The sequence below is a fragment of the Amphiprion ocellaris genome, chromosome 5 (assembly GCF_022539595.1).
Source record: "Amphiprion ocellaris isolate individual 3 ecotype Okinawa chromosome 5, ASM2253959v1, whole genome shotgun sequence".
Taxonomy (NCBI): domain Eukaryota; kingdom Metazoa; phylum Chordata; class Actinopteri; family Pomacentridae; genus Amphiprion; species Amphiprion ocellaris.
Genome location: NC_072770.1, coordinates 35,508,447 through 35,532,911, shown reverse-complemented (window position 1 = coordinate 35,532,911; position 24,465 = coordinate 35,508,447). Strand labels below are relative to the sequence as shown.

The following is a 24,465-nucleotide window of genomic DNA, read 5'->3' as shown; positions in this document are numbered from 1 at the left end:
AATGTATATGTAGCCCTGTGACAGACTGGTGACCTGTCCAGAACCTTCACCCTCAGTCAGCTGGGATAGACTCCAGCCCCCCATGACCCTAATGAGGATTAAGTGTATAGATGATGGATGGATGGATGGATGGATATTGCATATTGTCTATACATTACGGTATAAAGACACATTCTGATAAAATGTGTCTCTCTACAGGGAAATCAAACTCTCAACATTCTTTTTGTGACTTTTAGATTAATCAGCAGCTAGCTAGTAAAACCACATTTTAACGTTCAGGCAAATAATCATATAATTCATAATGTAGAAGCAACACTGTACAGCTCAAGTGTATTCACTCAGGAGAAATCTAAAAACGAGTACTTCAGGCAGCAGCATCCTTATATGTGGAGTTACGGGGTAAACTCAAAACCACCAACGTGGTAGTTTGGATGACGTCATGCTCATGCCTTAAGCTCACAAATATTGTCAAATACATATTTATAAAGCACTATAAATGGCAGATATGATGGAGACACGATAAAACGTTTTCTGGTGGAGCAACATAATACACGCGAGTCATCAAATTAAAAGCTCGGACACGAGACGAAGGTGATTTTTCAATGGCAGTGTCATCAGGTTTTAGCAACTCCAAAGCCACATTTAAAGTGTCCATACATCAAGGCTAAACAACAAAAAAACAAAGCGCTCATTTTAATAATAATATTCTGCAGTCCTGCATTTAGCAAGATAAATGCAAAAAGGTGGCAATACAAATTCTTTAAAGAATGTCTTGAGAGAGTCTTATTAATTTTGAGGAGTGTGTCAGGTTCTCTTACTGACCAGTCTCTGAAAAACACTGATGGCCTTAACGTCCAGACTCTCTTCCTCCTCCTGCTGTTGCTGCTGCTGATGCTGACCTTAAAAAAAAAAAAAAAGAAAAACATCTGTTATATTGTGTCTGATTTTGTCTGGATAATCTGAAATTACAGCACGGCAGAACAATTTGTCGACACTCAAACATTACACCCATATGTGATTGCTGATTATTACACTGCTGTAAAAGTCTCCAGTTTATGAGGATTCTCTATACATAATTATGGAAACTGGTAAGTGGGACTTTTCCACACATTTACCCCCAAACTCCACTGATGCCTCTGTTCCATCTGATCATGAAGGGGTTGGATGGGCTTGAGGGTAGGATCACTCAAGTTTTTACATGCTAGAGACATGCCAGCATTGATTGAGAAAAGTGCCTCTATCAGACAGTTGTACCAAAGTTTAAAACATTGTGATGGGGCTGCACTGTGGCTCGCTGGTTAGCACTGTCGCCTTGCAGCTAGAAGATCCCGGGTTCATGTGGTCCTGGGATCTTTCTGCATGGAGTTTGCATGTTCTCCCTGTGCATGTGTGGGTTTTCTCCGGGTTCTCCAGCTTCCTCCCACAGTCCAAAAACATGCTGAGGTTAACTGAGGATTCTAAATTGTCCATAGGTGTGAATGTGACTGTGATTGTTTGTCTGTATATGTAGCCCTGTGATAGACTGGTGATCTGTCCAGGGTGTCACCTGTCTTCACCATAAGTCAGCTGGGATGGACTCCTAATGAGGATTAAGCGGTGTATAGATAATGGAAGGTTAGATGGCATTATGATGTCCGTTAAATGAAACAAAGTGTTACAGGGGGAGCAGGAGAACCCAAACGCAGACATACAGAAACTGGCAGAGAGGCGAATAACGGAAAGAGATTTATTTAACCAAATAACTAAACCAATGCATAAATGGAGAACTGAACTGGGGGGACAGAACTAAACCAAAACTACTAAAACTCTACAAGCAAACTATGAATAAAAAAACAGAAGTCCACAAAACTGAACTGAATTAACAAAACTAAACTAAGGAGGAGTACTCACAAGATGGGGGAAACTGACAACCGAGTGGAAAACAGGCTGGGGAAAATCCATGAACAGACAGGAGCAAAACAGAATCTATGGTCCGACAGGGAATAAGTGAATGAGCAGAGTTTAAGCAGTGAACAGGTGATACTGTGGGCATGTGAGCTGATTACTGCAATGTGAGTCAACTGCAGTAATCAGCTGAGTGCAGGCAGGTGAAGCAGGGAGAGCAAGAGACAGGGACGAGGAGAGACAAGAGGGAAAGAGATGACAGACAGAGGGAGCCAAAGGGACAGACAGGTCAACACAGACAGACAGATACAGAGAGAACAGGAGGAAGAATGAAGGAGAGGAACAGGGACTGGAGCAGAGACCATAACACAAAGGGGCCAAGTAAAAAACAACCCTGGACCGAAAAGGGTGTCCACATACTTATTAATACAGAGCATGTTTCAGCTTCTTATCATGCATTGGTTACCTACAACATTAACTCTCGTGTCGTCCTGCGGGTCAAAATTGACCCGTTTGAAAATGTGGGGAAAAAAATTATTTTTACAATGAAACTTCTGATGTTCACATTTTCAACATTTTTGGGAAATTTTTGAATATTTTTTGGCGGAAAAGAAGAAAGGTTACAAAAAATGTTTCTGAAGAAAATTCAGAAAAAAATCAACCAACATCCAGCCAAATTCGCTGGATGTTGGTTGATTTTTTTACTGAATGTTCTTAAAGAAAATATTAGAACTTTTACTGATATATATATATATATATATATATATATATATATATATATATATATATATATATATGTGTGTGTGTGTGTGTGTGTGTGTGTGTGTATATATCTGTATATATATATATCTGTGTGTATATATATATATATATATATATATATATATATATATAAAAATAAAAATATAAAATCACGTTAGATATTTTTAGGATTTTTGGAAGATTTTTATTCATTTTTTGAAAATATTTTCAATTTTTTTTTATTATTTAAATTTTTATTTTTTGCCAAATTTGGGGATTTTTCTTTTTTAAATTAAACTTTTAAGGGAAACTTTTAAGGAATTTTTGGAATTTTCTTCCTGAAGATTTTTATAAATCTAGGGATTTTTTTGCTGAATTTTTGGATTGTTTTCAGACAAGGGAGCAATTTTTTTAGTGCCCATAAATGAGAGCAACAGGAGGGTTAAAAATACCTGTCTAATATTATGTAGGTTTCCAACAATAGCTCTGATCCATTGAACAGAGGACCTCTGGGGGTTTCGTGTGGTGTCTGGGATGTTGGTGGTGGATATTTTGGCTCCTGTGGACTGTAGGCTCAGAGCAAGACAGCCTCCACTTTATCCATCACAGTTCACTGAAGCAGAGCTACAGAGGTTTACCAATTCATGTGACCTTTATGGATCAATCAGATTCAGATCTGGGGAGTTTGGAAGACGGGTCAACACTGTTGTTGTGTTCATTAAGGCGTTCCACGCAGTTTTTGCAGTGTGGTGGAATAAAAGGGAAGTGCCACTGCAATGGAGAGGTGTGCTTTGGAATGTGCCAAAGTAAGATTCACATCAATACTAGGACAAGATTTCTGAGCTACTGTTGCATTCTAAGAAGATGATCAGTGTCCTTCACTTGACCTGCCAGTGGTTTTAATGTTGTGGATTATCAGTGTATACTGAATGAATTCTGGGAGATAATATTAGTTTTGAGTGCAGAGAGATTTTTTTTTTCATAGTTGTTCTAAAAGACTTGCTGTCCTCAGTTGTAAGAAACTTTTTGTAAGTATAAATAAATGAAATTTAAATATTTTCTCTGCTTCTAAATGATCTGTTGATCATTTGAATAGTTGGTTGTCCTAATTTGCATTTAGGTCTTTTGTCATGCATGTGATACAAAAATGAGGGTTCAATAGCTCCATTAGTGTTAACAAACTCCACAGACAACCTTAAAACCAAGAAACATCCTGGATACAACTTTTTTTAAAAAAGTGTAATACCTGCAGGATGGGATACAAACCCCCATATGAGAGTCAGAATTGCTGCACAGCCATCTATCAGCCTCCACACCTTTACTTTCTGCCTCTCCTCTTAAAGGCCAAACTACTCTCTACACTGGAACTGAACATTGGTACCGGGTGTAAATCATGAGGTGCAGAAATGTCTGATATGAGCATAATTTTTGGGATACAGGGCCTCTGCATACAGATGAATGCCCACATATGAAGTCCTCAGTCACCCAATATTATGCATAACATCACCTATGATGTTTTTTCAAGCTATTTCATGATTGCATTTAGAGAACATCTCTCTCTTTTATCTCCCCGTTTCATTCTGTCTTTTGCTTTTTCTCCCTGAGGACAGAATTGTGACTGAAATTTAAGATGACAGGACAAGGTGAGCGAGGGGAGAAGCGGCTTTAAGTGACTTAAGAGTAAGAACTCTAAGGATAAAAAGAGAAAAGTGAGAGTAACACAGGCCTGGAGTGAGAGTTGGTAGAAGTGTCTTTGAGTGGCAATAGAGTGAGGGAGTCTGGGGGCTTTGAAAATGAAAGTGAACGTATAAAGAGAGTGAGTGAAGGAGACAAAGCGAGAAGGAGAGGACAGTGGTTGAAGGGTTAAGGGCGAAGTTGGAGTCTATGTGACAGTATCAAAGCCACAGGAGCAGCAGAGAAAAGCTGTTAACGGGAGCTCACCGTGCCTTAATCGATTGTGAACAGTGCTGCAGAGCACAGCCAATCACAAGAGCTCCTGGAGACTTCTCTGGGTTAGAGCACTTACACGCTGTCTGCCGCCCGATCAGGGAGACGATGCAGGGAGAGGAGAGTGAAAGCGACAGAGAGAGAGAGAGAGAGAGAGAGAGAGAGAGAGAAGGGGGAGAAAAACAAAGAGCTGAGGAGGGAGGGTGGTGTTAGTCAGGGAGAGGGAAAAGTAGGACTTCAAGATTCAGCTTTTGCTTTTTCATCTTGGTGACCTTGAAAGCTTTTGTTAGGGGATGTACATGGGAGTGAATATGCATCAAGTGTCCTTTCTTTTGCTCCATTTGTCTATCTCTCTGCTTGATTATCTCAGCTGTCTTTCCTTAACTCCACATGGGCCTATTTTTCTACAGGACAATGTGCTGTACGCATGACCTTTCGAGGCACGTCACACGGCATCAAAAGGAGATTTGAACATTGTAACTGCTTATGACATTTGGTAAGGAGCTTCTTGAATGGGCAAATGCCTGTGACATGAAACTTCTGGGAGATGTCGCTCTTACAGAAGAAATAAGACATCCAGGGGACGACATCTGTACTAATCACAAGGAAAATACTGTGATATAATAATCTTTGCTGTAATGAACAAAAGTGTAAACAGGTGCAGCAAAGCAGCTTGTATGACCCAGTTCTGTCATCTTCATTTATTCATTTGATCTCCTTCTTTGAGGTTTTGACATTGTGCCTCATTAGTTTAAACAACTCACAAAGCATCCATTAAACTGCACAAAACACAGACTGATGTGACTTGAGACAGAATTAACTGACTAAACCTTTAATGTGTCTTTGTGATGACTCCGGGGCTAATTTTCATACAGCTTTAAGTCTTCAGTCTAATTAACATTTGCCTGCTGTAAATAAATGCTGTAACAGCGAAGAAATGACTCAGTAAACTGGTGCTTTCTGTTTATTTTGGGCCTGTTACAGTGACATCCCAACAGCGTTGTACTGTCTGATGCCCTGACTGTGAACTCAGAAAGTTAAAAGCTGAAAATCTGTAGAAAAAGCTGTTTCCCATTTTGTCAAAAAAAAAGAAGTTGGTACAAATATTTATGGCTGTAATCTTCCATTCAGCATGTTGTCAGAAAAATTTACTAAACATATTTTTGTGTGAAGCAGAATAACCTACAGCAGCAATGCGGTAGCAGCAAATAAATATAACAGAATCTTATGATCAAAGTTTGAAAGAGTGCTGAGTTTTGAAACACTAAAAATAGCTTGTACCTGCAGACATCGCACAAGAAGCTAAAAGTTCAGAAATAAATTGGGTTCAATCTACTGTATCTATCCAATCTTATTTAATAACATTTTAAATCTAACTTTCTGACTATGGAAAAAAGTGAAATTAAAAAGAAACAGTGTCTTCTCTTTGTTCTCTGTACAAGCATAACCGCCGTATTTGATTGTCTTGATAGAGTGACACAGAAGAGAATAATGGAAATTATGTAATTCCACTTGTTAAACAGAATCCAGGTCAAGTCAGAGAATTTAAAGCATCGATCCCTGATCACTGATTGCTCAAAAGACAAACTCAGATGGTGACTGGTCCAAACTTACACTGCACCTTTAAACCTCAGTGCCTTACAGTGCATTTCTAATGAACCCAGTCACACTCGTATGCACATACCAAAGGTGGCAGAAGCACTCATCTGCCATCAGGGTCAACTTGGGGCTCAGTGTCTTGCTCAAGGACACTTTGGTGGGTGCAAGGGTCAAAGATCGAACTGCCAACCTTGCGATTAGTGAGCAACAATGATCCTCTATGAAATGTGGGCAATAGATTTGCATGGCAGTGATGTATTATGTTTGGAAATGAAGAAAATCATCATTATACCATCAACTCCGGTCAAACTATCACACTGCTGGACTAAATAAAAGAAGCGTGGTATTCATACTCTGTTTACAGTTTGTAATCACTCTGTTCAGCATTCATTTATGAAATCTGGAAACCTTCATTGTGTTGTTTTTAGGGGCTGAACACAGTGCAGTTTCATTAGGTAGAAGGCTAATAGGTTATACAAGGGACTAAAGGTGGCAAGACGCAGGAAATGGGTTTATAGTTTTATGTTGGAAACTGTAATAACTGTGTCAGCTTGTGTCTTCTGATATCAGTGGAAATAATCAGCATTATGCAAGTTGGAATATGATGCTAAACAAATATAAAGCCAAGGCTGCTTTGATTTTGGCCAGTCTCTTACAAAATCTGTCTCTTGTGAGTGCTTCGGTTTAATAGCAGTGAAATACCAAATCACTGCAGTAGCCCTCGGCAGCAATGGATTACAAATTTGCATACTTTACCATGTTTTTCCAGCATACCAGAATCCTCTATCTGTTTCCTAACTCTGTAATTTGCGTGAAACTCTCACACTAAAATATCAGGTCTAACACACACAAAAAAAAAGCCTGTGGTGCTATTTTCAGGTGAGAAATCCTGTTATTTTTGCTCAACTGGTTTCACCTGTTAGTGAATAATTTCACCACAGCCATCAGTAGGAAAGAGGAGACGTGCCAGATTGAGACATCAGGCTCTGTGTTGATAACATAAAAGAGCATTCAAGGAGGACTCCACCAGAGAAAAGGGAGGAAGAGGGGGAAATTCCCCACTACATTCATCTTAGGTGGTTTAATTTTAATTTGGTGGTGTGGCAGTTGCTCTGTAGGGTGCCAGTATCTCCATAAACCTGTTAGTCAGTTACTCAACTGAATCTATGGCAACACCTACACGAGTGCTGTGCCGCCAACTGATTTTTGGCAATACAGCACTTCGCATTTGCTCACGTCACTCCCCATTTAGGCTGATTTCCCACATTAAGCATAAACTATGACTCAAATCCATTCTCAGGGGAAATCTTTTCTTGAATTCAAATGGCAGAGAGAAGGCAAAATGAAGCCTCATCTGTTGAATTTCTTTTCACCCTGTTGCTCCACCCAAAAGCAACAGTTCTCCTGCGCTTTCCTGCAAACAGCTGCTGTGAACTGCCATGAAGTGACAGCGAGTTTGCAGAGAGCCTTTGTGGGGAAAAAACACAACAACTCCAAAACAGTTACAGGTTGAACGTTTTTAAGTGCAAGCAGAGTGCTGGTCAAGGGCAAACAGTCAATAACCAGAGCCGCCCCTTTAAATGTCAGTTGTCTAGGAAACAGGTGCAGAAATTGAGCGTTTGGACTGTGCCTGAGCAACCCGGGAGCCACCGTTTAGCAACGCCCAAGAACAACAGCGCGCCAAGCGAATGTCACCCTGAGGAGCCACGCTGCTCCACTGAAGCACTGAAAGCTGCAGTTCAAGGAAACGGGGAGGTAGAAGACCATGAAACACAGCAGAGACCACCTGATGGTATAATCCTCGTCTTCACTATAATTCATGAAAAACAAATGTGGAACTCGAAAAACATGCAGAGGCAAACTGCTTGGAAAGAGGAGTTCTTAAAAATTACATTTCATACATGTTGTTAAAGTGGAAATGTTCCTGCAGTTAGCATTTTTCTTCATGCATGTCTTGGTATTCAAGGATCAATAAATACAAGAATAAAATTTAGGCTGAATTCTTTGCCGTCAGGCCCTGATTGTGAAATTCTCTCAGTCTGGCTACAACAGTTGCATCTCTTCGTATTTTTTTTGAGATTACTGTCACCTACAGCACAAGTTCACTGATTACACTTAGATTTTATCCATATAGACGAGGCTCAACATTCACCAGAAAAAGAAAAAAAAACCTGATTTATGACCTCGCCCTAAAACACTGAAAGAAAACAGGCATCTTGGTACAGACTGTCACTGTCTCCCAGCAGAAACACTATTCACTACTGCCCCCTGCTGTGGCCAGAAATGCTAACTTGGACCCTTATGTATCTCATACTGTGAACACTTCCACCAGGGATGAATAGGAGGCTAGAATATCCTACTGACATTTACTTGTTATTTGTGCGGGAGACTATGTAGCACATCTGAACACATATGAGGACAGTCGCAGGTTAAGTACAGCATCGTATCTATTCAGTCTGAAGGCCTCTAGCTAGTTATGTTCTCCAAGAAGAGACAATCATCTTAAATAAATGAAGACATTTTCTTAAAAGTGGACTAAAAGAATAAAAAATTTATTCAAATGGAATAGCCTATTCTTGTTTTTTTCAGAAGTAGTTGGTCAAAATGCGCTATCAAGGAACAGGGTAAGTAGAAGCAGAAAGTGCTTTTGTCCAAGAGAAGGCAGAGAACAAAGGCATTCACTTTGGGTTGTCATGTAATTATGGGTAATTTGATTGTCAGACGATAATCTGCATAGTGAACTCTATAATCGGTCTCACCTTTTCAGTAAGAGAAGGAAACTTTAAAGGGATTTTACGGCATCATCTCATCTTAAGCTTCTCACCTCTGGATGGAGTTGAGCACCAAGGTGGACGTCAGACAGATTCTTGTATCTCCTTTAAAAGGCTCAGTTTGAATCTCCTGAGGAGGAAACTATCTGGAGGTTGATGCTGTTTTTTCTGCTGAGTACCAGTCTGGATGATGAGGGCTGTATGCTCATGGTTTTAAGTCGTTTATCACTCGATGTACAAGTGATTAAATAACATGTATGTGAGATGGTGTAATAGGGTCACCATAATGTTTAACATACTTTTGCCACAGCAGCAACATTGACACTTTAGTCCACACTAAAATCTCTAAACTACTTTTGGCTGGATTGCCATGAACTGGGGGTCAGACGCTGCAAATCTCCAGATAATGAATCATAATGTCTCTGGCGATCTCCTGACTCTCCTTCTTGTGCCACGATGAGGTTGAGATTTGTGGTTTTGAGTGAGATATCTTGAAATATTTTGGACAAATTGAAATCAGTGGAATCACCCCATTCATTTATCACTATCAGTAGGTTATTTTTTTGTTGTTCAAATATGTGGGTTGCGATGAAACATCTGCAAAAATCACCATTGGCTGCACTTTGTGCTTAGTTCCACCAAGTGCTAGCTTGCTAACATGCGAAATAACACTGCTAAACATCAGCTGTCATGGTGCATTTCACTGACCCTGGAAGTCAGAAGTAGAGTTGGGAATGACATTACATGTAAGTTGACTGGGGTACAGTCACAGCACATATATAACAGATGGACGTAGCAACTGTGATGTCAACCATTGGTTTGAGGATTACCTTTATAAAGCCTTGAGTTTAGCATTTGGCTATTGCCAGCCTGTTTTTTCTGACCAGATGCATTGAGCCTGTCAAATAAAAAATAATCCTACTGAAAAACATTCCCTACTTCATCATCTATTTGACTCTAAATGGAGCTATAATTTACAAAACGAACACCACGATATGTTAGCTATGCAACTGAGACTACAGATTCAGTAGGAAAATGTTTATCGAGGTAAACAAGTAGGGTAAATTATTCATTGACTTGAATACAATTGGACATCTTTCTGCAACTAAGGGAGCCGCCCCCTGCTGGCTATTAGGAAGAATGCGGGAACATGCACGCTGGATTTCAAGCACAAAAAGTCAGGAAACCAAAGACACACACCTTTAGGAAAACAGTTCATTCCAGATTAGCCACTGTTAAGCACTTTTATCAGATATCAGTTCATTCACAGTCTATGGGTTCTTCCAACTTTCCAACTCAAAATCCGACCACAGTGGGCATTGGAACTTCCAGCTGGGATTTCAATCTGACTTCCCATGAGCATTTTCTTTGTGACACTTGTAGCACTGTGGCATTAGCATTTAGCTCAAAGAACTATATGAGCAGTCTCACAGAGCTGTACAATATGTTTTGTTAATTGTATTGTTTAATGTTTAAGTCTTTGTGTTCTGTCTCACATTTCTGCATGACACTTTCCACTTTTAGACAACGAAGATGAAAGTAGGTCACAGCGATAACATACTAGTCACTTTATGCAATTATTTTTGCAGTCCTGAGTAAACTTTACTCTTAATTTACTCAAACTGTTGTTATTTTCAGTGTGACAAAGAAATAAGTTACGAAGGAAGAAAACATCCCCTGCAGCGGCCTTTTTAAAATGTAGCATGGTTTATGTAATGCAGATCTCCATTCGTCTATCCAAGCTGACATCAAGGACATCCTCTGATCTCTGTGGTTTAAGCAAGGGGCTGCTATTGTCAGTTTCATATCTCATGACCCATAGTGACAGATACACATGTCAGCACTTCTGCAAACAGATCTGCATTTAATAACACCTACCACATCCATCTTTTCTCCAAACATCCTCTCCCATATCCTACTCTCCTACCACTTAAGCACAAAAAATGAGCAGCTGAGACACGTCAAATGGATTTTTTCCTCATTACTATCAATTTCTGCGTCATGCTTCCTCACATCACACATCCTCTCCTCTGAAATACAGAGTGACCCAGCTCCTATTCTCCAGCCACAGCTGATTAATTAAGGACAGGGAGATGCAGATACAGCGGGACAGATCAGATCCTTGAAACTTTGCGGCACGCCGTAATGCTGGTGTTGCTGAACTGTGGAGGCAAGATAGCCGGTGGGCATGACTTAGATGGGGACCTTTCAAATCCAATCGCATCGCGTTGGTCCCCGTCCCGGCCTGGCCACGCTATCAGAGCAGATAACGTGCTCCAGTAAAGGTTACGACTCACCATGACATTTCTGTTGAGACCCAACAAACCCTGATTCCTGTGGACTAATCTTGAATTCATGTAAGCGTGTGTTTGTGTGAGCGCTTCCCTGCTGTGTGGGAGTGGGCTGCATACTCTGTTGTTTATAATAAAAGGTTATGGAATAAAGAGAAACAGTTGGTAAATCAAAACAGGGGGAACAGACAGTCGATTAAGATAGTGAAACAAGAGCCATGAATCACATTAAATCACACTTCATGTATTCTGGGTTCAGAGAGCATCGAGGAAGCAGAGCACTTTCCACAGGCAGGAAATCACTGTTGCACCTCTTTTGTTGACCCTTTTTTTATAAGCATATAGTCTAATATAGTGAAATTATTTATGAAGCTCACATCTGTTCTCCTTGTCTCTGGAAGAGAAGTCCGTCCCTTCAAAATGCTTTTCCTTGGAAATGCATTAACTGATGCTAAGATTTGAAAACTGAAATCAGAAACATGATAAGAGGACAATCATTTCAGCACATTATGAATCTGAAATAAGAGACATTATGGTATCGAGGAAGCTTCATCTGAGCTGTTTCAACTTTAATTCAACCCATATGGAAATATCAAAACAGTCTTCTCTTGGTGTCCTGTGTATGTACGTAACAGTGTGGGCATAGGGCAAGTATGTGGGTAAATATTAACTGTATTTTGTTTGCTTGACATGAATAGTCTGTGGTCTGCATAGCAATGGTACAATATCGTGAGACCAACAAAGTACGTGAACACTAGAGGATTGCATTCACGTGACAGTTAAATATTAGCATGCCTCCTCTCTTCTTGGAAGCCTTTCCACAAGACTTTGGAACCTGGCTTCATTCTCATTCATTTACAAGTGAGATCCGCTGGTGGGTGATAAGATCTGGCTCGCAGTCGGTGCTGCAGCACGTCAGTCCAGTTCTTCCACACAAAATCAGGAAAAGCAAAACATGGCTTTGTGTAACTGGATATTGTACTGTAGAAGTAGAAAACAAGTCTCAAAGAAGCACAGTGTTTTCAAAAAAGTGACTTTCAAACGAGGTCGGTGAGATTGTGAAGTGCCTCAGCAAAAGTGCCACTTTTAGCTGATTAACTGTCTTAAAATAAGCAGTTCAAATGAGTACATTTGTAACAGGATTGAGGGGGATGGGCAAAACCATGACAGCAGCAAAACTACACAACAGTATGTGGACTTTTGGCCACATGTGTAATGTTCATCGTGAGGGTGGCAGTTAAAAAATAACCGAATTATATCAAGAAATAGATGCTTCTAAAGCCCTACGCTCATCACTTCTGACATTCAAACTTTCTCCAAAAATTAGAAATTATTGTTGGTCCTCCGCATTAGATTAAATCTGGTATCCAATCAGCAATTTCCCTGCTGAGGTGACCACTGTGACACTCCTTTGTGCCACAGCTCTCTCCACTCTCATAACAAAAGCATTTTTCTTCTGAGATCCACTTCATTACCCAGACTAATATGGAGCAAAATGTTTATTCAAATGAGCCAAGATCAAATCCTATAAAATGAATGAGAAAACGCTGAAACGGATTATATGCTTGCAGAAAAAAAAAATCACATTTGAATTAATTACAAACTGAAAGGGCGTCGGGGTTGGGGGAAAAAACGTTTGTTCTTCTTCCATTTCCTTAGTTATTTTCTCATTATCTTGCATTTATTTATCGTCATCATTCATCACTGCCCAATGTCATCGATATGTGTCCATGAAAACAGAGAATAATTACATTTTATCAGCATCAACATGACAGCGACAAGCATTGTGAACAAGTGATTGGCTGTTGTTTCCAAGAGAGGCCACATTGTGAGCTTTTGATTGGCCTCTACCAGAGGAAAGACTTTCTATTAGCAATTGATTGGGCAGTGTAATTTTCCACCTGAATGGCTCCTGGACACGCACGGTTATTGTGTGACTTTGGCTGGGGCCACCTTTGTGCAGCAATGTGTGTGAATGTGAGTTTGCTCTTGCTCTTAAATGATGTTCTCTGAGTTGTGATGGGGTCTTGCGGGGCAGGGCTGGGGTTGAGCACAGTGCTGGATAAGTCACATGTGACAGTCTGTCAGGTCACCTCTCATCAGGAAGCATACAGCAGAGAAAGCAAATCCTCAACGGCAATAACAAACAGATATGCTTAACACATAGGAAACCTAAACGCGTTCCGTGATCAGTCGTTGCTGCACGTCCCTTTGATATTTGTATACATGAACTTATGTGCAAATACATCGATCACAATCAGCTCGTCTGCATCCAGCCGCATGACGCACCACCGCAGGATGTGGCCTGGTAGTGATTCTGCCAGTCGACAAGCAGCCTCTAAGTGGAGAGATATCAGAGCTACATCTCCTAAGAAATAGGACGCTGTGACCTCCCCGGCACTCCGCATTTTTTGCCTTTTCATTTCTCGACTCCGATTCACTGCTCTGACTTCATTTACTTACATGGAGATGTGATAAAAGGTGATTCAAATATCACTTTCTATCAGTTGTTACAATCTTCTCATTCACAATCAGCGGCTTTTGGTTTGAAATATAGCCGTGTAATGCCAGTTCACACAAAAGGTGCTGTTTACCATTTGCAGAATGCACATAAAAGGTCATGTGATTCTTTTTTACTTGTTATGGTAAAAAGCTGAATGTTCTTTGTGGCTTTCATGAAAGGAATAATATTCTGGAACAAAGACTGGAAACAGCTGATGTGGGTCTGTTGAAAAGATCCCAAATTAACATGTTAGGTTTTTTTATTTAATCTGAACAAAAACCAGCTGACACCGACAAGTCACAGCTCCCGACCAAGAGGCAGTTGATCACAAGTCCTCCAAATTAACTCCAGAATGAAACACTCAAGCATTTTTTGATCTGATGCAGGTTTTCACAGGATGCAGTTTCAAATTTAAAATCTTTTTTTTTCTTAAAGGGCAGTGGATTAAGTTTGGCTAGGCTTAGGCACAAAAACAACTGTATTTGCAACAGGGAATGATCATGGTTTGGTTACAAAAAAAAAGTTAGGTAAATTTCAGCATCGTACCCAAAAACCGTACAAAACAAGACACAAACTGACATAAACGAGACACAAAACAACAAAAACGAGACACAAAACAGCAAAAATGAGACAAATACAAACAAGTCACAAATGAGACACAAAGCAACAAAACAAGACACAAAATGACAAAAGCAAGACACAAGACGACAAAAATGAGACATAAAATGACAAAAACAAGACACAAAACAACAAAAATGAGACAAAATTACAAAAATGAGACACAAAAAAACAAAAATGAGACAAAACGACACAAACGAGACACAAATGAGACACAAAGCAACAGAAACAAGACACAAAATGACAAAAGCAAGACAGAAAAGGACAAAAATGAGACACAAAATGACAAAAATTAGACAAAATGAGATACAAAGCAACAAAAGCAAGGCACAGAATGAGGCACAAATTGACAAAGATGTCACACAAACGACAAAAATGAGACACAAAATGACAAAAATGAGATGCAAAACAACAAAAATGAGACAAAACGACACAAACAAGACACAAAACAACAAAAATGTGACACAAAATGACAAAAATGAGACAAAAGGACACAAACGAGACACAAATGAGACACAAAACAACAAATACAAGACACAAAACGACGCAAAACGAGATACAAAACGACAAACTAGACACAAAGCAACAAAAACAAGGCACAAAATGAGGCACAAACTGACAAAAATGAGACAAAAGGACACAAACAAGACACAAATGAGACACAAAGCAAAAAAAAGAAGACACAAAATGACGCAAAAGGAGATACAAAACAAACTAGACACAAAGCAACAAAAACAAGGCACAAAATGAGGCACAAACTGACAAAGAAGTCACACAAACGACAAAAATTTCAGGTCAGCGGCTAGCAACAACTGGCTGGTAACAATAACTACTGCTGATAAGAAACAAATGCTGATTGGGTCATCTTCTGTGGCAATTTGAGACTTTTTGTTGACCCATCCATCCAACCAGACCTCCTCCCTCACATGCTACACTACTAATTTATTTTCAAGCTTTCAGTAGAGCCAAATTTACAGTTTTCCTCTGACTGCCGTCTATGCTGAGCTAACCGCCTGGCATTTGTAACTTCATATTTAGTGCAGACACATTAGAACAGTCTCAGCCTTTTCATCGTCTCTGCAGTATTTATCAACATGTTTTCAAGGCAAATATCGAGCATTTAACAGGCTGATCAATGCACAACGCCGTAGCTGCAGTGACAAATGCACACACAAATCATGTAAACAAGTGTGCGTCAGATCTTTAAGAAACCTGATCAGAGTTGACTCCTCTGAAGGACAGACACAGAGCGTGACAAAACAGTTATTAAACCAAGAGCGCGCAAGACGATCTCTAGACCGAGCAGCAGGGAAAGGAGAGACGTGACCGTGGAGGGGTGACAGAGCGAGACGCCAAAATGAAGAAATGCAGAGATGAGAGGATAGAGTAATAGAGGGGCCTGCCAGAGGATGGAAGAAAAAGACACGACCACTCCAAGCAGACAAACAGATCTGAAAGGCCTCTGTTAACGTATTGAAAGATCATTTTCAAGCTTTTGATATCATTTAAAAAGGCTGCTTATGGAGCGTGAAATTCAATGTCTTATATCAAATAATACTGCTTTTGAGGTCAAACTGTTGTGAAATATCAGACACGAGGTTGCATGGTCTAAAATTCAAGTTTGGCTACAACATCATATTTTGAACTTGAATAAGGCAAGCTTTTTCCAAACAGCACAGCATCATTTCACCATAATTTCTCCTCTATATTTGGGCAGGCAGAGTGAACTATAGGTTGCCGGGGTGAAGAAAATTGTAATAATAAATATAGTGACAAGCAGCGCTGTGAATGTGAATGTGAATGAGTGCGAGAGCGCTGCTGTTTTTTTCCTGCCATTATCCAGTTATTACAGGTAAACATAGTGTTTCAGGACACGTATTACATTTTGTCTTGTTCAGAAAACTGCTGCACAATAACCTGCAAAAACCCACATTTATTTTTAAAAAAGCACAGGCTGCAGATGTCTTGCCTCCGTTTTTCAAAAAAACAAACATCTATCTCCTCCTCATTTCCTTACAATCCAGCCAGTTATGATAAAGCAGGAAGCAGGAAACAGCAGGGCCTTGTGGGAAACTGTTCTTCCAGTCTGCTGAGCCTCAGGGGACAGAGGAGGGAAATTACTATCAATGGCACCAGTTTGAAGCTGGGGTGGCTATCAGATAAGACAGCATTGTACACGCTACACGTAAATCAATCAAGGTCACCTTATCCTGTCTTTGCTCTGTTTGGCTCTCAATTACAGTGACTTTAATTCATCGCTGACACTCCAGCTGCTGCAGAGTTTGGGTATAAACTCATTAAAATCTCACACACTGAGTCAAATGTGTTTTTTCCACTACAGTTATTTGACTCTTGCTGCGGTGGTTACTAGCAACCACAGCTCCGACCTTGATGTTTGGTGTCTTTCTTTTATGTTAGCTGTCCCATAACACCACCTGCTGGTCATAAACCTGCAAACAAACATTTCAAATGAAAACCTCAGGATGCAAATTATAGGCAAGTGGAGTTTAAAAATAAAAATAAAAAAATGCAGCATAATGTTGTGTCCAGTTAATATTAAAGATCCTTTCCAGATAGAAGCAGAAAAATATATTCAGATGTTTTACTGAAAGCCAAAGTAACAAAAGACACCCTATGCACACAAAATATTACTTTGAAAATGTGGAAAATATGTATATTTTCACAGTGAAACTTCTGATGTCCACATTTTCAACGTTTTTGGGAAATTTTTGAACATTTTTTGGTGGAAAAAAAGAAATGTTTAAAATGATTCTGAAGAACATTCACAAAAAAATCTACCAAAATCCAGCAAATTTCGTTGGATTTTGGTTGAGTTTTTTGTGAATGTTCTTCAAGAAAATTTTAGAAGTTTTACTGATATATATATGTAATCACTTCAGATATTTTTAGGATTTTTTTGGAAGATTTTTACTAATTTTTTTGAAAATATTTACAGGAATTTTCTTGCCAAATTTTTTTTTTTTTTTTTTTTTTAATAAAAATTTTAAGGGAAACTTTTAAGGAATTATTGGAATTTTTTTCCTGAAGGTTTTGCAAATTTTCAGAAATTTGGGGATTTTTTTCAGACAAGGAAACAATATTTTTTGGTGCCCATAAATGAAGACAACAGGAGGGTTAAGAACAAAAGTACAATCAATTAAATAGAGTAGAGTGTCAAAAGTGCCATTCAGGCAGAGAGGCTTTATAACATATGTAGTCAATGTAGAGACAATTTAATTATTTTATATACTGTCAGGTAGTTTTGTCTGTAGCAAGAAATCATTGTATTTGTATGAAAAAAAATCTGCAAATTAACTATCAATGTTAAAAACATGCACTGAAGTGGCATTACTAATTTACTATTAATTACTTTCCACCACTGGCTGGCTTGGCATCAGCAAGATGTGTTTACATGAAAACTAATATTCCCAACATAATGCTCTAGACTTTGTTTCACAGTAGATATTGGAACATGCTCAAGCAAGAAGTGCTCATGTGCAGTGAATAACGTAAATGATGGCTGTGTTCCATGGAGCAGGTCCAGGGTCTGGTATGTAGAACCACTGTCAATGTTAGTAGCTCCATTTGTGAGTGAAATTGTCTGCTGTGGATAAGTTCTACGACAATTAAGATTAAAGATTACCTTGCAGGAATGTTTGAAGGTGTAATAGTGTTCCGCTTTGAAAACTAAATTTCACAAAAAAGCTCACTTATCTAGTTAAAAATTCTTAACATAAAATCGTAACTCAGGGCTGCACAGTGGATCGGTGGTTAGCACTTTCGCCTTGCAGCTAGCTCCCCGGTTCGTGTCCGCCTTCCCAGGATTTTCCACATGGAGTTTACATGTTCTCCCTGTGCATGCATGGGTTTTATCCAGGTACTCCAGCTTCCTCCAACAGTCCAAAAACATGCTGAGGCTAAGTGGTAACTCTAAATTGTCCATAGGTGTGAATGAGAGTGTGATTGTTTGTTTGTATATGTAGTCCTGTGATAGACTAGTGACCTGTCCAGGGTTCCTTAGCCCTAAATCAGCTGGGATAGTCTCCAGCCCCTCACGACCCCAATGAGGATTAAGCGTTGTATAGATAATGGATGGATAGAAAATCATAACTCAGGCTTGTCTTTTATGCCATACCTTAGTTATAGTAGTGTTGGTAATTTGTACATATTTATGTGTTGCTGAAATTAATATATAGAATAAATAAATCTTGGAATTACAATTACTTCCCCTGAACAGAAACCAGGATCTATGCAAATATTATTAAACTGCAGGACACAAAATCTGCTTCGTCACTGACGAGTGACAAGCTGAAAGTTTCCACATCACAGCTCAGCAAGTAGCTCATTGAACCATGACTGGCCTCCAAATCATCTCGGATGAACACGTCCTGAACTCAAATTAAAGGTGAGCACAGAGAAACTTTCTTTCCTGCAGCAGATGTCGAGCCAAACTTTCTGCACAGTGAAGCTCAAAGTAGCAAAAGCAAAATGTTTGACTGGAGGTGGATGCATAAAGCTGAGTTCCACCACCCAAATGGGCACATTTAATGTCATTAACCCTCCTGTTGTCTTCACTTATGGGCACCCAAAAAAATAATGATTCCTTTTCTGAAAAAAATCCCCAAAAATCGGCAAAAAAATTCCCCAAATTTCTGAAAATTTGCAAAACCTTCAGGAAGAAAACTCCAATGTTTCCATATAAGTTTCCCTTAAAAGTTTTATTTAAAAAAAATCGTCCAAATTTAGCAAGAAAATTCTTGTAAATATTTTCAAAAAAATGAGTAAAAATCTTCCCCAAAAAAAATCCTAAAAATATCTAAAGTGATTACATATATATCAGTAAAACTTCTAACATTTTCTTTAAGAACACTTTAAGCGAAATTCGCTGGATTTTGGTTGATTTTTTTGTGAATGTTCTTAAGAAACATTTTTAACATTTCTTTTTTTCGACCAAAAAATGTTCAAAAATTTCCCAAAAACGTTGAAAATGTGGACATCAGAAGTTTCACTGTGAAAATTTTTTTTTTTTTCCACATTTTCAAACTTTAAAGGGGGTCAATTTTGACCCGCAGGACGACACGAGGCTTAAACGACACATTCTTCACTTATAATGAAACATTAATTGCTCAGTAGAAAGCAGTCTGCATACATGGCAAACTGGTGGTTTATTTTAAAAACTAATATTATCAACAAGAAAAAACATGTACAAAAGCAATTCATTAATAAAATCTGATGGTCAACGATTTCAACTCACAAGAGACCACATTCACTCATGTAGCTGTTAATTTCGTGACTTTTTCAGATTTTACTGCTGTTTATTAGACTAATACTGCCACTAACTTACCTCCTCCAAGAACAGTCTCATCCCTGACTTGGCTTGGAGCAGCTCTCACCACCCCAGCCAGGATAACACTTGCACTCAAAGTCAAACTTCATCAGCTTTACGTTCTGCGTCCACATCTGTCCTAAAACTCTGTAGTTCTTCCCTCCTAATGGTGTCTTCTCAGACACTATCTTCCACGCAGCAGGGTCGAGGTGAAGGTAGGCCCTTGAGTTCGGGTTCCTCCTTTGGCACCTTCCCTTGGAGGAACAAAGTGTCTGACTGCAAAGCACAGCGGCCGATGTTACGTTAACCAGGTAAGGACCCAGAGACTCATCGATGTAAGACTTGACAGCTTCGCAGGTAGCCTGAAAGTAGGACAGAAACAAAACACAATGAACTGGGGATGCTGAGAATTATGAAAAAAAGCTTCAGTTGTCAAGTGAAATATTGGTCATTACCAAGAACAAGAGCTGATGACATAACAACAATATTAGTGCTGCACATGAGATGTCATATGACTTTGTTCCATAAAAAACAAAAAACAGCTGCACTAAGCCAATTGAAGATGGTCTAAGCCAGTGGTGTCAAACATGCGGCCCGCGGGCCAAAACCGACCCTCCAGAGGGACCAAACCGGCCCACTGGAAGACTTTGTAAAATGTAAAAATCACAGAGAAGACATTAACTGCAAATTGTAAATTTGGAAAACTACAATTTCTAAACTATAACAAATTGTTTGATCATAAAGTAAAATACTAGATTGTTCATTGTTCTTTTGCCATTTTGTGTCTCATTTTTGTCATATTTTGTCTTGATTTAATGTTTTTTTTACTGACTTGTCATTTGTTTCACATTTTTGTTGTTTTGTTTCACGTTTTTGTCGTTTTCTGTTTCCTTTTTGTCTCGCTTGTGTTTTTGCCTTATTTTTGTCATTTTGTGTTTTGCTTTGTTCGTTGTTTTGTGTATCGCTTGTGTCGTTTTGTGTTTTTTTTGTCTCACTTGTGTTATCTACTTTTTTGTTGTTCTTCTTCTGGCTTTTGTCATTTTTGGTTTCATTTGTGTCATTTGTGTAATTTTTTTGTCGTTTTTGTGATTTGTCCATTTTTTTTATCGCTTTGTAACTTTTTTGCCTAATTTTTTTGTCTGTTTTTTGTTTTATTTCATGTCTTTTGTCTGATTTTTTGTTGTTTAGTGTCTCGTTTTTGTCATATTTTATCTTGTTTTCGTTGTTTGTCTTTTTTTGTCTTAAACATTTATCATTTTGATCATTAAGTACAATACTATGTCATTCAGTTCCAGACACCTGTGACTAAATGTTGTGCTCCTTTGTAGACACTCTGTGATCTGCAAGTTGTAATGTGTAAATGATAAGCTGAGGCTGAATGTTGTTGAAATTGGACTTAGTTTTCTTAAGAAATTTCAGGTTGTTCATGAGGTTTTGTAAAAAGATAATTCCTTAAATGTGAACTTTTTCAGTATGTACTTCTCTGCACTACAACAAAGGAAAAAATTTGGAGTTGTGTTTATTTATAGGTTATTAGGCTGTGATTTTACTGGTCCGGCCCACTTGAGATCAAATTGGGCTGAATGTGGCCCCTGGACTAAAATGACTTTGACACCCCTGGTCTAAACAAATCCATCTGCAGAAAAGCCACTTCTCTGCAATTTCTGTACATGTATATACATCATTATCAGTAGCACATTATCAGAATTATACTACAAGTCTCACTCAGATTGTCAAGTAGTCGTTTAGCAATCAATCTGGCAATATTTTTGCTTTAATACTACGAGTCCAACATCAACTGTTCTGAGTAGCCAAATATAATTTAATCCTCTGTGCTATAGAGCATCACTGTTGTCCAGAAACCAGTAAAGCCATAACAAAGAGTCACACTGTTACACTGGTGTTCTTTCACCGCCATGAACACAAGCACTGTATGTTATTCTGACTCAGTCCCATTTACTGGACACCATCCTGCTGCCATAAATACTTTCATCTGCAGCTGAAAATAGTCTCGAGCAAAGGATCCTTTTACTCCAGTTTGAGAAGTGTTTGCTAAAAATCCCAGTACCCAGCTGTGCAGAGAAATACTAAGGGTTTTTTTAAAAAAATGAAACCACATATTTGTAATTTGGTGCAGGATCAAGTGGGCTGAAAGCCACAGACAACAAAAGAGATATAGAATAATGCCAGACCTACTTTGACAGGACACCAAACTAAAGAACAGGAAAGAACATTTTCAAGTCTCCAAGAAACAGTTTGTTTAAAAAAAAAATCTGCAAAACACAGTGGCACATTGAAGTTCATCTGAAGGGATCACATTTTCTTCAATTTCTAATTTTAAAAGCAAGATGAAGGAACTTTTCATACGCCAGTTTTATTAGACAAGTGCAAAGGCAAATGAGAGGGTTTAAAATTTTCACGGACTTCCACATATTGTCTAACTCACAGAAATGCATTTATGTGCAATATTTCGGTGCTTGACATTTAACAGGTATAATGAAAGACCAAATCAAAACTTTGCCTGAAACATTGCAAAAAAATGCGTTCAGCAAGTTAGACAGTATACAGGAGTCTGTTTGCAACTTAAACACAAACACATACAGGAACTGTAGGCTTAGGAAGGAAGTCTTCCTAATTTCGAAACATTCTGCACAAGTCACCACCATGCATGATATCGGCTTGTTTAATCAGGGTTGTGTCCAATGTTTGTTTCCTGTATCCTCAAATACATTCCAGTGACTCATAGATCACCATAGATACAAAGTATACAAAACATTGTCTCTGTAGATTAGTTTGTAAAAAAAAACAAAAGAAGCTATTTTGCAGAGAAATATAAATAACCATAAACGCAAAATATACAATGTTTTCGCCAATGTGAATTCAGTCAGTTGATACTTTCATACTCTCCAACACTATCATCTCCTTTGTTTTTATTAATTTTACCATAAAATCTGTCCACATTTAACATGAACACATCCCTCCCTCAACTAAAGCTCTTATTTTTTAAACAGATAACACTCTAATATAGGCATGTTAGCTACAACATTTGTGTAAATAAAGCAAAAAGCACAGCATACTGGAGACAGGATGCATTTTAGGACTTTTTCTAAGATTTCCAAGATTCAAGACTATCATGCACCCAGGTATAAAAAAAGACACTGTGAGCATAATTAAATTATTGGAAGAGTTTGGATACTTTGTACAAGTGAGTTATTGTACCTGAGTTTTGGACAAGAGGTGGTCGCCCCACAGCACCACCCCTGCAGATCCTAAGGCAGCACTCTCTCCGATCGTGTAGACCAGGTGCTCCTGCAGAACGAAAACAAGGGGTGAGCAAAATATTCAGATGAAATTATGACAACAAATAAATGTTTGTGTTTTACAAATCTGCTGCTTGCCTGGGAGAGGAAGTCTAACGTGTAGGTGTAGACAATGCGAGCGTAGGGGAACACAGGTGGTGCTGATGGAGTCACCTGAGCTCCTGCTCTCATGGCCTCCAGGATGCGATGGTGAGTGTAGAGCAGAACTTCTCTGCTGAGGCCTCGCAGCTCCTGGCTCAGGTAGATGTCAGGATACAGAGCAGAGGAGGCGCTCCACAGCCAGAAAAGCCTGTCGTTCCTCTTTACCTCTACAGGTGGACACTCCCCTGTGTAGTTAGTGCTTTTGCCACTGTAGTAGTTGTAGCAGTTGGGGAAACCGTAAAAACCCCACAAACCATTCGGCCTTTCCTGCTGCCCCAGTTTCAAAGTTTCCTCCATGAAATTTCTCCCGGCTTCTTCAAACTCCTTATGTGCCACAGCGTCTACCTGTGCGGGGCTCCAGTCCGGATGCTGGGACCTCACCAATGCCCTCGACCCCTCCCAGTACACCTGCTTACTGTCCCAGTTTCTCTCCCACACAGGTCTCCAGCTCTCCCAGTCCACCACAGCCAGGCCCTGGAAACCCCTGTCAGGGATACAGGTGTGGATGTCTTCAGCGGCAGCTCTGAGGTGTCCACCCAGGCTGCTGTTCTGTGGCACCCCGCCGTTAACTGCCTGCCCCTGGCTGGAGTACCTCGGGTACAGACCAAGCTTTTCAGCATAGAAGATGGTTATGTTCTCACCCATAAAGGTTTGGTTCTGGTTCTGGACGATGCTGAATGTCCCCAGGTCAAGATTGACGCCATACTGAGAGAGGCAGCTGGCAGTCGGGGCGTTCCACACAGAGAGGAAAGGCACCTGGGAGAAAGATGAAGTTGCAAACTGCAGCCCAGAAACGAGGCTGATCAGACTGAAGAGCAGCAACACCTCAGGATGAAAAGACCTCATCCCTGCAAGGAAAGAACAAACAGTACTGCTAATATTACCCAGCTGAGCAAAATGGCACTGTGTCTTGAACAAAGTCTTTCAATTATGAGACAAGATCAAAACTAAAATCAAATATGGTGCTTTAAAGCTTTTACAATCTGCTTTTAACACTAAGAGTTTAAACTTTTAACCACAAATGCTGCTTCCTTCCTATTATAATCCTGGATGATTTTCCAGATAATAACAAAAGGTGTTTGTAATGTAACTGCACTGGACTAAAACAGTCAGCTATAGTGTAAAAACGTGTAAAACAGACTTAAAAGCAAACTCACAAACTCTGACTTACCTAGGAACTTATTTAGGACTTTGGTTTGTGGTGAAAGCAGAAGTCTCATGATCTGAATGACACAAGCAGGAAAAGAGGAAGGTGAAAGGACCAATCCCAAGTGTGCACAGGATTTCTACCAACCAATAGTATGAGACATGCAAATCAGTTGCA

At 39.3% G+C, this 24,465-nt stretch overlaps 1 protein-coding gene across 3 annotated transcripts; it reads right to left on the bottom strand.

The window, feature by feature from the left end:
* Positions 1 to 730: 730 nt before the first annotated feature.
* hyal1 (hyaluronidase 1) lies at positions 731 to 24,396 on the bottom strand. 3 transcript variants are annotated; one of them, XM_055010428.1, is made up of 5 exons: positions 24,313 to 24,396; positions 23,079 to 23,989; positions 22,900 to 22,989; positions 19,699 to 20,042; positions 731 to 899 (listed from the first exon to the last, which is right to left on the bottom strand). In XM_055010428.1, exons 1-4 carry the CDS (start codon positions 24,359 to 24,361, stop codon positions 19,716 to 19,718), a joined length of 1,377 nt encoding a protein of 458 aa, XP_054866403.1. In that variant the 5' UTR covers positions 24,362 to 24,396; the 3' UTR covers positions 731 to 899; positions 19,699 to 19,715. The 3 variants fall into 3 exon arrangements, with proteins under 3 accessions (XP_054866403.1, XP_023143202.2, XP_023143201.2); XM_023287434.3 differs by lacking the exon at positions 731 to 899 and adding an exon at positions 16,268 to 16,804; XM_023287433.3 differs by lacking the exon at positions 731 to 899 and having other exon boundaries at positions 19,481 to 20,042.
* Positions 24,397 to 24,465: the final 69 nt, after the last annotated feature.

What these genes read in the sequence shown, in the direction of transcription:
- hyal1 (XM_055010428.1), bottom strand. Translation starts at nt 24,361, where the DNA reads ATGAGACTTCTGCTTTCACCACAAACCAAAGTCCTAAATAAGTTCCTA. An exon ending in AGTCCTAAATAAGTTCCTAG is followed by an intron (nt 23,990 to 24,312) that starts GTAAGTCAGAGT and finishes CTTTCCTTGCAG; the next exon opens with GGATGAGGTCTTTTCATCCT. An exon ending in ACCTCTTGTCCAAAACTCAG is followed by an intron (nt 20,043 to 22,899) that starts GTACAATAACTC and finishes TCCTACTTTCAG; the next exon opens with GCTACCTGCGAAGCTGTCAA.